This window comes from Dysidea avara, chromosome 9 (assembly GCF_963678975.1).
Source record: "Dysidea avara chromosome 9, odDysAvar1.4, whole genome shotgun sequence".
NCBI lineage: Eukaryota > Metazoa > Porifera > Demospongiae > Dictyoceratida > Dysideidae > Dysidea > Dysidea avara.
Genome location: NC_089280.1, coordinates 27791665 through 27807014, shown reverse-complemented (window position 1 = coordinate 27807014; position 15350 = coordinate 27791665). Strand labels below are relative to the sequence as shown.

The window sequence follows — 15350 nt, the reverse complement described above, 5'->3', positions numbered from 1 at the left end:
ATTATCATGTAACTAGCTGTATATGTGCATATGATGTATTAGCTAATAAATGATCTTATTCCTGTGTTTTGTGTACAGTGTAGTAGAAAACCACCTGAAAAAAGAAAATAAGCATCAAGTTAAAATATTGGTATATATCGTGACATATATTCATATCGTGAATAAATTTTGCCATGACATACGACATAAAAAAAATCTATATCGCTCAGCACTAATAGGTAGCATGGTAGTAATATGTGAAATTTCCCAGCGGTGTTCCAAGGAAGTCCAACCAAGTTATTGTAACATACAGTATCAGTCCCAAGTCACAAATCTTGCAGCTCTTTGCTGCACAGCTTCAATTAAGTTAATGTTTGTATTTTGTATAGGGGGGACCACGCAGCACTGGCATACTCAATCACTGGCCTCACCATAGATCTATAATAGGCTTCCTTTACCTTTGCTGTACAAGAACGGGTGTTTCTTTATAGAAAAAAGACTCAACTTGATTTGCTTTATAAGAAATCTTCCTGATATGCTTATTGAAAGTTAAATGTTCATCCGGAAAAACTATTGGGTATTTAGTGTGATGGCACAATCTACCATTTACATACTGCAGGGGCGTAGGAACAGGGGGGGCCACAGGGGCCAGGGCCCCCCTAGTCTGTGGCCATGCATATAGAGAACAGGCCAGGTCTTATTCAGTTGCCAGCAGGAGCCATTTTACAGTAATACATCACGTGATATAACCATACCTACTTTCGCTGATGTATTGTCTTCCCTGACTGACGATATTGATTGGAGACACCGAGGGAGACACTGAGTGAAAGCATACTCAGTTTATTTGAAATAATTATAGAGGCGCTAAAATGCTGTGAAATATGTTAAAACTCACGTGGTGCTAGCACATGGTGACATGTGTTAGATAATTATCGAAGAGCTGTTTTATGTCTCGGCAGAAAACTTTAAACGAATTGTTTTGTACCACTAGCAGAGGCTCACAGAATTCGGTTGTTAGTGAAGGAGCTTCTAAAGGAGGCTCCTCAAGCGGTACTAGCGGAGGTGGATCTGAAAATCCGCCTTGTTTTAGCCATAACAGTGTGCGTAATGATGGATCTGTGAGCGTGAATCTGATGGAGGTAGCTGAATCAGAGCAACCTCACTCGTTTGAACCAGATACCTCAAGTCAAAGTTTGAGTGAAGCTGTATTGTTGAATTACCATCAACTTGATCAAGTTAGGGATATGCCATCACTTACTGCTACCACTAGTAGTCCATCATCGTCATCCATTGCTAGTCCATGCGAGTGTCAGTGCTGTACTAACTTTAACATTCCTTACCATCCTTCAGCAGTTGATAGCTCTAAAAGACAACAGTTATACTCTATCAAAGAACATGGCAAGCAGAAATCTCATTCAAGAACGATTCAAAGTAGTTGGTATGAAGCACATCCTTGGATCACTGTGTGTACATCTGAATATAAGGTATATTGTGCAACTTGTAGAGCAGCTAATGAGCAGTGCTTGCTGAACTCCATACATGCAAAGTCAACTTTTATTCGTCAAGGTTTTAACAATTGGAAGAAAGCTCTCGAAAAGTTTCGTGAGCATGAATGCAGTAACATGCATAGGGAGGCTGTTGAAAAGCTTACAGCCAAGGCCAAAGGAGTTAGAATTGATGCCCTATGTGATACTCAGCTAAGGAAAGATCAAGAGTACCATAGAAAAATGTTTATGAAGCTACTGCAAGCAATCCAATACCTTTCACGTCAAGGACTGCCCTTACGTGGTCACAGAGAGGATGCAGAATCATTTAGTGGTAACCTCTATCAATTACTACTACTACAGGCAAAAAATTGTCCAGAAATGATCTCTTGGCTCAATCGGAGGGAGTACATATCACCAGAAATTGTTAACGAGATTATCACATTAATGAGCAAATCTGTTCTGAGGAACATTTTAGCTGATGTTAGCAAATCATTATGGTACTCTGTAATTGTAGATGAGGCCACAGACGTTTCTCACAATGAGCAAATGTCAATGTCCCTTAGGTGGACAGATGACAATTATGAAACACATGAAAGTACTGTTGGCCTTGTTCAGTTACCTGATACTAAAGCCCAAACAATCTTTTCAGCAGTAAAAGATACTTTAATCTCTACATGTTCGCTTTCAATCAATCAATGCCGAGGTCAGGCTTATGATGGTGCATCCAATATGAGTGGCATCAATAATGGAGTGCAAGCTCTATTTAAAGCAGAAGTTGAGCAAGCGTTGTACGTTCATTGCCTTGCTCACAGTTTGAATCTTTGCTTAAAGGATGTAACAAAGACTTGTGACATGATAAGAGATGTAGAGATGTTTTAAACTTTATTTATGAGTTAACACAACTGATCAAAACGTCTCCTAAAAGATTAACATTGTTTGAAAGTCTAAGAAAGGAAGTAACTGTTAATACTGGTGAACTGACACCACATCTTCGAATGTTGTGTCCAACTAGATGGACTGTAAGACACTCATCGATTTCCAGTATATTGAAAAATTACAGCACTATCCAGAGTGCTTTAGATGAGATTAGTAAAGGTCATGATGAGTATGCTGCAAAAGCTAATGGAATGGCATCAAAGATGGACAATTTTGATACTTTTTTTGGTCTAAAACTTGCATATCTCATATTTTCTGCTGCAGAACAGGTATCAATAAATATTCAAGCAAAGGATGTCACTGTACAAGAGGCAGTTCGTGGTGCTCAACTTCTCATAACGCATTTAAATTCCATGAGAAATGAAGCAAGGTTTAATAGTTTTTACAGTGAAGTGATGCGTGAAAGTGTCAATTTAACAGCAGAACCAACCCTTCCACGTCAAAGAAAAAGGCCTAGAAGAATTGATGATGGTGCAAGTTCCCACATTTATGAAACTCCGAAAGACAGACACCGTCGCATGTATTTTGAAGTAGCTGAAGCAACTGCTGGTGAAGTTGAAAGAAGGTTTATTCAAAAGGATCTAGGAATTGTAAATGAAATTGAATCGATTCTTATTGAATTTTCTAATGGTAATGCAGAAAAGAGTATCTCTCCAGATTTAGAGATGTATTTGAAGAATGATTTTGCATTTGAAAACTTGAAGACCCAACTGTCAATGCTACCAGATGCAATTAAAACAAGTTGTTTAGGCATAAAAAAGGTAACCAATGGGAGAACAATAGCAAGTGTAATGAACGAGAGTTCAATATACAAGGGCATGCTACGAGAGGTTGATAAACTTTTAAAATTGTATCTAACATTTCCAGTGACAACTTCTACTGCTGAACGCTCCTTTTCTTCCCTCAGACATGTGAAAACTTATCTCAGAAGTACTATGACAAGTTCCAGATTAAATAATTTGTTCCTATTATATATCCACAGAGACATTACAGATTCACTTGACTTGTGTAACTTAGCTAAGGACTTTGCATCTGCAAACAAACGTAGAATGTATTATTTTGGAAGGTTTTAATAATATTGTGTTGTGATTATATAGCTAAGTATTTTTATAGCTATAGCTATATATGTACATCTTATTTATGTACTTTTCTAATATAGGAAATTAATTCAAAAACATGCATGTTCACATGCATGGTATACATCATTGCTATCAGACTCTTTATTTAACCATGCCTGTAATCCGAAATAATGGTTAAATTTGCTTCCAGATTCAGTCTTATAACACTTATTTTTCAAAAATTTCCTGGGGGGGCATGCCCCCAGACCCCCCTAGAAGGAGAGCATGCTTTGCATGCTCTGAGTGCGCTTCGCGCACTATGCATGTTCCCACAAGTACATAACTTCACCCTCCCCTCTTATACCAGTACATGCATGCATGGGCCCCCCTCATATTTTTTGCCTTGCTACGCCCCTGCATAGTAGTACTGTCTTGAAGGGTTCTTTTTGTTTGTATTACACAGTAACTCACATTAAAATAACGTCATTTGCCAAGTGTGATAAAGTAACAAGGTCCTGTTTGTAGGATGTCGTGGTCTGCAGCAGAGTCTATTGCTATAAAATATGACATCATTAGCATAAAGTTTTACAGATGATATAACAAGACTGGGAAAGTCGTTGATATAACAAGGAAATGATAATGGTCCTAGGACTGTCCCTTGTAGAACTCCGGATATCACTTTACTAGAGCTACTACATATACTGTACCCATTTATAATCACTTGTTGCAGGGACGGTGGAGCAGACCAAAAAGTGAGGGGCCAGGCCAGTTGTAAGCTGAAGACCAAAACAAAAAAAGAGGTAGCTACCTGCTGACAATGGCTGTCCTCCACCAGCTATATATCCTTATTTATTACTCATACATAGCTAAGTAGTTTGCTAGACTACTTCTCTGAATACTCTGACTGCCCTCTGAATATTGTGACTGCTCTATTAGAGTATCTAGATCCTGACTGTTCTATTAGAGTATTTCAATCTTTTCTTGCAAATATTGTCCCATAAAAGTGGGGCCTTCCCCTCCCCCCCTCGTCTCCACTGCCTATGACTTGTTGGGTTCCATTCATAAGAAAATTCTGAATCCGTTTTAACACTGTAGGTCCCATAATCAATAACTTGTAATACAAACATTGGTGAGACTCCTTATCAAATATTTTTTTTAAATCTAGCAATATTGCACATCAGTTTGTAGTCCTAAGTCTAGAAAGTTGTCCACTGTTGTTATTGGATTTCGCATAACTGACCTTTTCTGAAACCACTCTGATTATTACACTAAATATTTCTGGTCTCTATGAGCTTAACTATGTTGGAACAAGTAGAAGCGATCTGTCATCTTTCTTATGAATGTGGACTGCATTAGCATATTATTTCCATTCTTAAGGCAATTGGTCCTGTCCCAACGAGACTTTGTAAATCACAGATAAGTTGGATGCTAACTCAAAAGCCAGTTCCTTCAAAAGGCAAGTTGGAATTTTGTCAGGTCCAGGGCTTTAGATGGTTTAAAGTTTTGGAACAATGCCATCTGCATCAGTATGACATTTCTGCTGTGATGTACCAGTCAGTACTGGTATAGTTGATGCGTCTTCACTTGTGAAGACAATGGGAGATAGTAATGAAAGTGGATCACTATATAGTCTCACAATGTAGCCACACCACAATGATTAGTGTTGGGATAGTTACATTTTAAAAGTAACTCATTACTTATAGTTACAGTTACATATTACCTATGAAATAAAGTGACTATACATTACTGTGTGCACAGTGTTAAGCTGTCATTTATGCAACCTTACCATGTGACATGATGTTGGACAATGTGAATATCTTGGTTATAATTGTATTCCTAACTAGTCAGTAAGCTTCATTCATTAATTCAAGGTGGGCATTAATTCAAGGTGGGCTTCATTACTACTTTGTTACTTAATTGTGGGTAGGCATTACTCAGTAGATTAGTAACGAGATTAGTAGCTAACTTCATTACTTGTAGTAATAAAATTACTTAATGTTCAAGTCATTACAGTAACTTCATTACTTGGGTAACATTACATTTGTAAGTAAAGTAACTTGAGTTGTATTACTTGTTTTTTAAAGTATATAATATTATCATTATATTACTTAGTTACCACAAAAGGTAATAACAAGAGTTCATAATATATATACTGAGGAGAGTATCCTACTCTCATATACCCCTGTAGAAGGGCGTATCGTGAAGTTATGACGTAACGACAAGATGTTGTGGTTTGTGACGTGCAAGCAGCCGTAAAAGTGCAAGAATCATTGGCACCATTTCACACTCGTGATGCTCAGGATAGCCATATTCGCAAGTGGCCTAGCAAGAAATGCCTACGAAGTGGTCTTAACCCATGAAGGAATGATTGTAGTTCGGTGAGAAACGCTTAGAGCTGGAGTTAGTTTGGTTGCTAGCAACGTTGTTAGGCACGCGTTCAATCGATACCATGTTCAACTAATGACATTAATTATACAAAGAAAAACAGGCGAACTCAGAAGTGCTCTGTCTTAACTTCATGATACGCTCTTCTACAAGGGTATATGAGAGTAGCCTAAGGATACTCTCCTCAGTATATATATTATGAACTCTTGGTAATAATAATAATACATAACATGTTACATAATAACGCATTACACATTCATTGTCAGTGTTGTGCCTTGATAAATGACCACAACTTCTGGAACAGGCAAGATTACCAATGTAATGGTTGTATACTCTTCAGCATTACTGATAGAACTCTTTATGTTTGGTGTGTATCAAGGACTATTAATAATTGCACCTTTTTGTTTAGTGCTCAACTTTGGCTTACTGGATATAAGTTAACACTAGAGCACACTTTAGTACAAATCCAACTGCTAATTTGCTGTAGAATGCAAGGTGTAATTTTTCCCTTTAAACTAGAACTAGTCTTACAGTTTACACACTAGAGCCTTGATGCTTTCATGATACACTATACAAAACAGTACAAACTATTGTGCATTTTTATTTTTATCTTTTAGCTTCTCAATCATCAGATACTCAACTTCCGGTTTGACACTGCCACCAATATTTCTTTTCACTTCCATGCTATTTGTCACCTGAAGTTGTTATCAAAAAACCGCAAGTGCTCTTTTTTAGATTACTACAGTAACTCATCCAAACTTTTCATGCCTTTTGGGTGAAAAATGACAGACTAGTTCTATTTTAAACATAAAGGTGTAGAAATAGCAAGGGGCGTGCCCGTTGCCTAATGCACAGGTGCTAAAAATTCAGTAATAAGCCACAGACTAATTAACGACCATAATATTTCCATCAACGTAAAAAATAACGTGTTTCGTCATGTGACTTGGGAAGCCTTACGCACACAAACTGTACAGAGCACCCTTAATTAAGCAAATGCTCTATTAGAGATTGGGTTAGATTCAAAAGGTAGCCAGCACATTGCTGGCATTAACATCTCATAGAGTTTCCTTAATAATATCTCTTTTATAGGTACGCAACTATATTAATCCCTGGCCTGTGGAATGGGATGAAAGATTCTTATCCACAGTTTGTGTGGTAGCATCCAGTAGGAATCAGGTAGATGACAGTATTTTTCAATAAAATATCATTTTTTCACATGATTGTAGGTTAGAATGTTGAGAAAACTGCTTAACCGTCCTAATTTTAAAGAAATAAAAGGTATTAAAACTTCTACTACATATGAGTTACAAGGTATTATTGAATCTGTGTATAGTTTAGTTGTTAGCCATATATTACAGGGAGAGAATTTCGGGCTATTTTTATTAGTACTCTGGAGAAAACTGAAGATGATGGTTCTACATCAAATCAAACAAAGTCTATTTGTAATCAGTATGTCTTCAACACTGTCATAACTAGAGCACAGTCACTGGTAGTTTGTGTTGGTAATCCCTTCCTGCTCTTCTCAATTGAAAAATCCACTCCTGGTTATAGCATTTATTGTTGGAGGGAGTATGTCAAAAGATGTTTGGAAACTTCTTCTCTGCAGCTAACACCACAATGTTATGAAGTGGGTGAATCATTTGTACAAGAAAGTATTCGTAAGCTTTACAGTGAAGTGTATGGGGATCTTTATATGTCACTTGATCACTGCTCTCCTTGTAGTGAAGTAAGTGATAGCATTTTACAGGCATATAGGAGAATATATCAGAAGGAACTTCAGAACAAAAAAGTGATGTTAAAGAGTACTGAAAATGGTGATAGCGAATATGTGCTGCAAAAAGGTCATTCACACTTTGCTCATGAGGCACCTGAAGGTATCCCTATGGAGGGGCCTCAAATAGAGTGTTACTTAGAGTGTAAGACATATAGAAATTGTACAGCTATTCCACTGAATGCAAAAGAGCTACCAATAACAATCCAGGGAATAAATAATCGACGTTGTGCTCTAGAAGGAGCACAGGTAAAAGTAGGTGTGTACAAAGATAGTGATCGATGTGGTCGTGTATGTGAGGTAGTAGAGCAAGGACCACAACGACAATTTGTGTGTCGTGTGAACAATTACAATGCTATATTTCTCTATCCCATTGATCGTAAGAATCCCAAACTACTAAATCTACCTCGCTTGTCTCGTGAGATACTTAATAGAGTATCTGATCCTCATAAAATCTTAGAGGGAGAGTTGAAAAAGTCGCAGCATGCTGTGACTGTATTTGATCCTGCATCTTTTCATAAAGATGGTAAGATGATAGACATTCCTCAGATAAAAGATGTTATTCCACTTAGTATTGCACAAAATTTGTTGTTTGTGGTGTGGTACTTGAGGTGGGGGCCAAAATATCGTTATCCACTTGGTGTAGTGGTTGCTGCTATACCAAAAGGATTTACACTGTATCATGGAAAACAACTGCTATTAGCTCACCATCACATCAACACTGCTCCTGTTGATGGTCTAGATGATGGTGAAGATTTAGCAATAGCTACCCCTGAGCCTCGCTATGATCATGCCTTCACTATTGATCCTCCAGAGGCAAAAGCTTTCGATGATGCTCTTACACTGGAACCTGTTGCCAGTGATGATGGTAAGTGTTACCAGTTGGGAGTACACATCACCAATGTTGGAGGAGCTGTGAGGAAGGAGAGTGTAGTCGATGTTGGTGCTGTGGAGAGAGCCACCTCCGTATATGGGTCCACCCTTAGTAAGATATATTATCCTCTACTTCCAGAAAGAGTGAGGAACACACTTAGCCTCAGCCGTGGTAAAGAAGCTCCTGTAATATCGTATACTTGTCAAGTGCGCATTGATAATGATAATGTTAGTATAGTATCCAATACAATAAACATCTATGAGAGTTGTGTGAAGTCCAGAGCTCGACTAACTTATGAAGAAGCGCAGCATTTGTTAACTGGAGTATATGATGCATCACTAGCAGAGAAAGTTACATATTATAACAATACTTTGCCCAGGAACTGTACATTTAGATTAAAGCAAAGGCTGACATTGTTGCTACAAATCAGTGAGTCATTCTTTAGGAACAGGATGCAATCTAATGATATGGATTATTCCATTGAAGATGCTGATAAACTGTCCAGCCCACAAGCTCATTTCTTAGTCTCAGAACTGATGATATGGGCCAATAGGATTGCAGCAGAACATATACTAACTGCTTTCCCTCAGTTAGCTTTGTTACGTAGACAGAAGCCACCTAACCAAGAACAACTAGAAAGAGTTCTTGAGAAATGTAAAGATATTGTGGCACACTCTCCAGTTCACAAGGCACTTGCTGACAATATGGATGTGAATGTTCCTATTAATACCAAATCTGTTATGATGATGGAAGCTACAAGGAAACAACTATATGGGGCATTACAAAGTGGTAATTTGTTGAAGGCACAAAACTTACTGAGAACTGTCAATTATCACCCTCAGCTTGCAGTTATCTGTAAAGAAGTGAATGGCACCAAATGTCGAGCTGAATATGTCTGTTCTTCAATGCTTCAGCAGCAGAAACCACTTTTACTGGATAATGGTAGTTATTTGGTATCACTACCACAGGATGAAAAAGAAGTGTATGGTCACAATGACCTGTGTTGTTTGTACACTCATTCCACCTCTCCTCTGAGAAGATATATTGACATACTAGTACAAAGATTGATATTGCAAAGCTTACATTTGGTTAATAATAATGATTATTCAGCAGAGAACTTGGTAGAACTTTGTGTAAAATGTAATATAAAGACATTGAGTGGTAAGAAATTTGAAAAGGACTACAACTGCTTAAGTATTGCCTTGTCACTAGCTAAGTGTTCTCAAACTTGCATGGTATATGTTACTAGTGTAGAAAGGGCATTAAACTTTGTTATTCAAGAATTAGATTATCATTGTCTGTCAACAGACCAGCGTAGCTTTCGTCTCAGCAGCATAACAAGCAATGCTAAACCTCAAGCTGCTGCTACTTCAAGTCCACAAGATGATGATGGCCAGCTGAAAGTTGGCAGGACACATTCATGGATCGTAAAGCTTACATCATTCACTGATAATGAACTTGTACTAGATAAATTAGAGAATGTCAAAAAATATAAAGTTAAGTCTGAACAGTCTCAAACTAATTCTGAAAGCAGTGATGTAATTCAAGATGCACGTCTCACATTTTATTTGCCTACCACACCTAATGAACAAGCTGAAGCTGCAATTCCAGACTCCTCAGATTCAGATAATCACACTTTAGGATTAATACAGCGTTGCTACTCAGCTGACTTTCTTGGCATGACAACATCATTACGTGTGGAGGATTGGAAGAAGGTTACAGACTTCATGAAACTTCCTTCACCAGATACTGGTAATCAACTAAAAAATCTACTGAGTAGCTACCAACGTCAATCTAATAATGTTAACAATGACGTGTTTCCACAAAATGCTTCATTTATTTTGTATGAAGTTAAGCAGTCCTTTAAGATTTATGAAAGTTTCAAGGCTTCTTTTACAGCAAGTTACAGTGACCATATCTTGTCACCTTGTATCCAGTTGTTGGAGGTAGCTCCAATGTTGAATATGTGTGTACAACATAGTACTAAACCTGCTGATTGTTTTTCTAGTCCAATATTGTCCCATGCTTCTAAAGAGAAGTACAATGGCATTAATGAATACATTGAACTGTGGGAAAGTGTGTTACTAGCTGAGGCTGCTGCACAAAGTGTTGGTGAAGCTGAGATACAATTAATTCAAAATGTCCCACTAGAATGGCCAGAGCTTTACCCGTCTACATCACTTGATGATGTCTATTATTCCCCTTATCCCAACAATGCTTCCATTGAGCAGCGTGATCAACATCAGCAACAGCAGCTTTTACTACAGACTACAACTGAATTTGAAGAACGTTGTCATGATTATTTTGACCTAAGAGTTGGTAACTTGGTGTGTGCTCGCTACAACATACCACTGGGTAAAGAAAAGGAAGTTGATGGCAGAAAAGTGACCACTGCAAATGCGGTGTACCATTTTATTATCACTCGCATTGAATATGAAGGTGCCCCCAATGAAGATGATCCAAAAACTCCCACAACAAGTAAAAGATCTGAAAAACAGCATGGCAAGTATTCAGAAATGATGAGTAAACAAAAAATATATTTGAAATTTGCCAATAAAAATACTGCAAGAGTGTCACCATTTATGAGACAGTATTTGAAGGATAGTACCTGTGAGATTCAAGTAATAGCATTAGATTTCCCATACAGGTAAGGTACCATTTATTATACCACAGACATAATTTGTGCAATGATCTTATAGGAGAATGTACAAGTCCTTACTTGCTCTGCGCACAACTAAGAATTTTCTGTGTAAAGAAATTGCTTTGGGAAATATGACTAGAAGGAATGGTATCTGTAAGTACCACATACATGGACATTGTGTACTAATGTGTTTTAGCAGCTCGTGCTGATCAAAAACTCACTCAGATCAGGCAGGACCCACTAGTATATGAGTTGTGGTCGGATAGACAACGAAAACGACTTAACGAAGTACAAGCAAGATCAGTGGAGATAGCAATGAGGAACAAATTTCAGCTGATACAGGGTCCACCTGGTAATAGCATGCTACCATAATTCCTTTTTCTTTCTTCTTTTCACTGTAAAATGTATGGATATTTTCCATATTTTTGTACAACTATACTACTGAGTCTAGTGCTTGCCATTAATTCAACTATTCAAGGATCAAAATTTCTCCTAGAGACATCAAGTGATTCTTGTTGCATGAAATAAAGCAAACTACATTACACGTGCACTCAGTGATACTTTTCAATAGTGAAATGCTGCAGTTGTTGTCCACTAGGAATACTGTTATATCAATCTGTCTACACATTACATACTGGAAACTAACAATTGCTCAAGCATTACTGCATTGCTGTTGTAATTTGTAGGAACTGGAAAGTCAGTGACTGGAGCTCACCTTGCTTATGCATCCATCAGATCCAATTCTGGTTTCACATCCAATCCCCGATCTACACCAGATGAGAAGATAAGATGTGTGATGTATTGTGGACCATCTAACAAATCGGTAGACGTTGTACTGGGTGAGTGCACCTGTATGTTGTGATGTGGCACTTTGCATTTTTACTTAGCAGATTAGTGGTCAAAAGTGGCTATAAAAATCTGTAGTCTCACATAGCTAGTCCTTTTTGTGTATAAATTATTATAGTTATCCATTAGGGATTTAAAATGCCTGCTCTTTAAGTGATAAATACCTTGCAGAAAAATAGCAGAGGCTTAGCTGAATATAGGCTACATGAGACAATAATCAAGGCTCACAGTAGTAGGGATCTGCAATACATATCGATACGGCAATATATCGATACAGCAAATAAGTATCACGATATGATACTGTACTTAGGAAATATTGATATATCGAAGTTTTCTAGTAGAACAGGTAGTGATTGCTCTATTACTGCAACAGTGATCTAAATACTCGAACAGAAAACCTACCTGTGCTATAAAATGCAACGTTACAAGAAGCCATACAAATACGTGTTTATAAGTGCTGCTGTTACTGTGTTATGGCTAAAATATTCTTACCCAGGTCTTCTAAAAACAGTAGCTGTTACACTTTAAGTATAAAGAACTAGCAGTAAACATCTGCTGTATATACTAGCCATCTTGACAACTCACCAAAATGCAGAGAAATCCAGACAAGCCTTTGTGGGAGCATGTATTAAAATAAAACGTTTGTGGTAGCTAGGTGTAATAGAGGCAGGTATCCAGGTAGAGATGTACTTTCAGTGTACAATATAAGGGAAATTATTGCTCGGACAGAATGGCCAATCAAAAGTAAACTTGATTGGCCATTTCTGAAATTGCATGGCCATAAGATAGAGGTGTACTATCCTAGTGTGCGAAGCACACCCCGCAATGCGAAGCACAAGCTTCTAGGGGGGTCTGGGGGCATGCCCCCCCACGAAAGTTTTGAAAAAGGATCACTCTGAGATTGAATCTGAGACCACTTTCAGCTACTTTTCACTGAACTTTATGCACATGCATTTTACAGAGAATTAATTGTTTATTAGTAATACCAAGAGTACCTACTCTATTATTATGTACTCTTGGTAATACATGTACAAAATTTGTGTTGCTGCATACATATTTTACAAAAAAACTATGAATCAATGTATTGTATAGCCAGTTTGTAGACTTAGCTAGGCTAAATGCTTTGGTGCTGAGTCAGCACAGATTGAATTATCAACTAGCTATTGCTAAAGTTTCTCTTGTGAATAGGAATACTTATGTTGAATCCTTCATAGACACTATTCAAGATCTTTTTTTATTCCAGCACATTCAAGAACCAACTCGTTTTAGACCAGGCACTACTCCCAGTTTGCTTGACCTCGTGTTTACAAATGAAGCTGATATGATCAATCACATTGATTATCTTCCAGGCTTGGGAAATAGTGATCATGTACGCATTCGTTTTCACCTATCTTGCTATTCTACCATCAAATCAAACCACACCCCTAGATACAATGTTAACAGAGCTGACTTCGGCAGTATGCGTGCAGCATTTCATACCATCGATTGGCCTGACATCATGGAGCCTATGAATACTCAAGAAGCATGGGGATTTTTCAAGACAGTACTTCAAGATATTATTGATAAATTTGTGCCACTAACAACAGGAGTAAGGAAGAAAAGAAATATTTACATGTCTCCTGAGGCATTCAGAATGAAGAAATTAAAGCGGAAATTGTGGAAAAATTATACCTTGTCTAAAGCTGACCATGACTACAAGTTTTTGGCATTATGTAAACTCAAATATGAAAACAAGATCTGGTATTGATAGTATCCAACGTCCTGATGGTTCTGCAGCTACTTCTGATCCAGAGAAGGCTGAATTATTGAATTCATATTTTGCAAGTGTTTTCACTAATGAAAATTTAACCAATTTTCCAGCCCTAGATCCAGGAGCTTCGGTACCAAAGTTGGAAAACATAACAATAACTGCTTCATTAGTATTTGATGAACTGAATAGGCTAAAAACAGATAAATCTCCAGGTCCAGAGGGTTGGCCTCCACGTATATTCAAAGAATTTTCTGACCAACTATCAGTTCCACTGTCCATTTTATTTAATAAGTCTTTCCAGTCTGGTGTTCTGCCATTGGAATGGAAAATTGCTTTTGTTACCCCTATTTATAAGAAAGGAAGTAAACATCTTGCATGTAATTATAGACCTGTCAGTCTTACATCTACAGTAGTTAAGGTTATGGAATCCATTATTAAAACTAATATACTAGAACATTTAAACTCCAATAACTTGTTGACATCCCACCAGTTTGGCTTTTTAGAGGGCCATTCGTGCACTACCTAATTACTTCACGTTATGGATATTTTAACAAAAACACTTGATCGTGGAGTACCTGTTGATGTTATTTACATGGATCTGCAGAAAGCTTTTGATAGTGTACCACATAAACATTTATTGTATAAGATTGAACACTATGGAATTACAGGCAACCTTCTTAGATGGATTGATGGATTTCTATCCAATAGGAGACAATGCGTTGTTTTAAATGGGGAAAAATCATGTTGGCAAGATGTGAAGAGTGGTGTTCCACAAGGATCAATTCTAGGGCCTCTTCTCTTCCTTATTTATGTTAATGATATGCCGAAATCCATCTCAAGTCATGTGTTTTTATTTGCAGATGATACCAAGCTTATACGAACCATTTCTACATTGGCAGACCATGTACAACTCCAAACTGATTTAGATAATCTAGCCAAATGGTGTGATGCGTGGCAACTGAAGTTCAATGTTACTAAATGTAAAGTGATTCACTTTGATCGAGCCACACACAGCTTTGGAGGCTACTATCTTAATGGTGTCTCATTGGACTCAGTTAATTGTCATAAGGACTTGGGTATTATATTTGATGCGAATTTAAAGTTCCACCAACACGCTTCTGAAGTGTCTATGAAAGCGAACAGGATATTGGCTTGTATGAAAAGAAGCTTTATTGGTTTGAATGAATTTGTACTATCACGATTGTACAAATCAATGATTCGACCAATATTAGAATATGGAAATGTAATTTGGGGACCCCATTATGTATTAGATCAACGTAAACTTGAGGGTGTGCAACGGCTTGCTACAAATCTAGTACCATCTTTAAGAGACAAGTCTTACATAGATCGACCGACATCAGTGAATTTACCATCTCTTTTGTACAGGCACAGACGTGGTGACTTAATATTTCTTTTCAAGATGTTGAATGATTACTTCAATCTGGATCACTCCAACTTTTTTACTTTCTCCCACAATACACAAACTAGAGGTCATGCATATAAATTACTTAAGCCCCCTGCCCACCATTCATGTCGGGTCAACTATTTTGGTACCAGAGTAATTAATGACTGGAACAATCTTACAAGTGATATTGTAGGCAATTCTTCATTAAATAATTTAAA

The 15350-nt window shown here is 37.5% G+C and overlaps 1 protein-coding gene and 1 pseudogene across 6 annotated transcripts in view; both read left to right on the top strand.

Moving 5' to 3' along the window:
- The window catches only part of LOC136266808 (3'-5' exoribonuclease HELZ2-like), a 48078-nt gene that overhangs the window by 15912 nt on the left and 16816 nt on the right, over nt 1-15350 (top strand). For 3 of the 6 annotated variants that reach the window (XR_010706301.1, XM_066061824.1, XM_066061828.1), the window contains exons 9-14: nt 6935-7021; nt 7072-7156; nt 7204-11137; nt 11190-11284; nt 11328-11483; nt 11818-11970. Coding sequence is in view for 5 of the 6 variants with exons in the window: in XM_066061824.1 (XP_065917896.1) it covers nt 6935-7021; nt 7072-7156; nt 7204-11137; nt 11190-11284; nt 11328-11483; nt 11818-11970 (4510 nt within the window). In the remaining variant the exon portion in view is untranslated. The remainder of the gene's footprint in view (nt 1-6934; nt 7022-7071; nt 7157-7203; nt 11138-11189; nt 11285-11327; nt 11484-11817; nt 11971-15350) is intronic. The other 3 variants (XM_066061827.1, XM_066061826.1, XM_066061825.1) reach the window with 3 other exon arrangements.
- LOC136266811 (zinc finger MYM-type protein 1-like) lies at nt 850-3875 on the top strand (annotated as a pseudogene).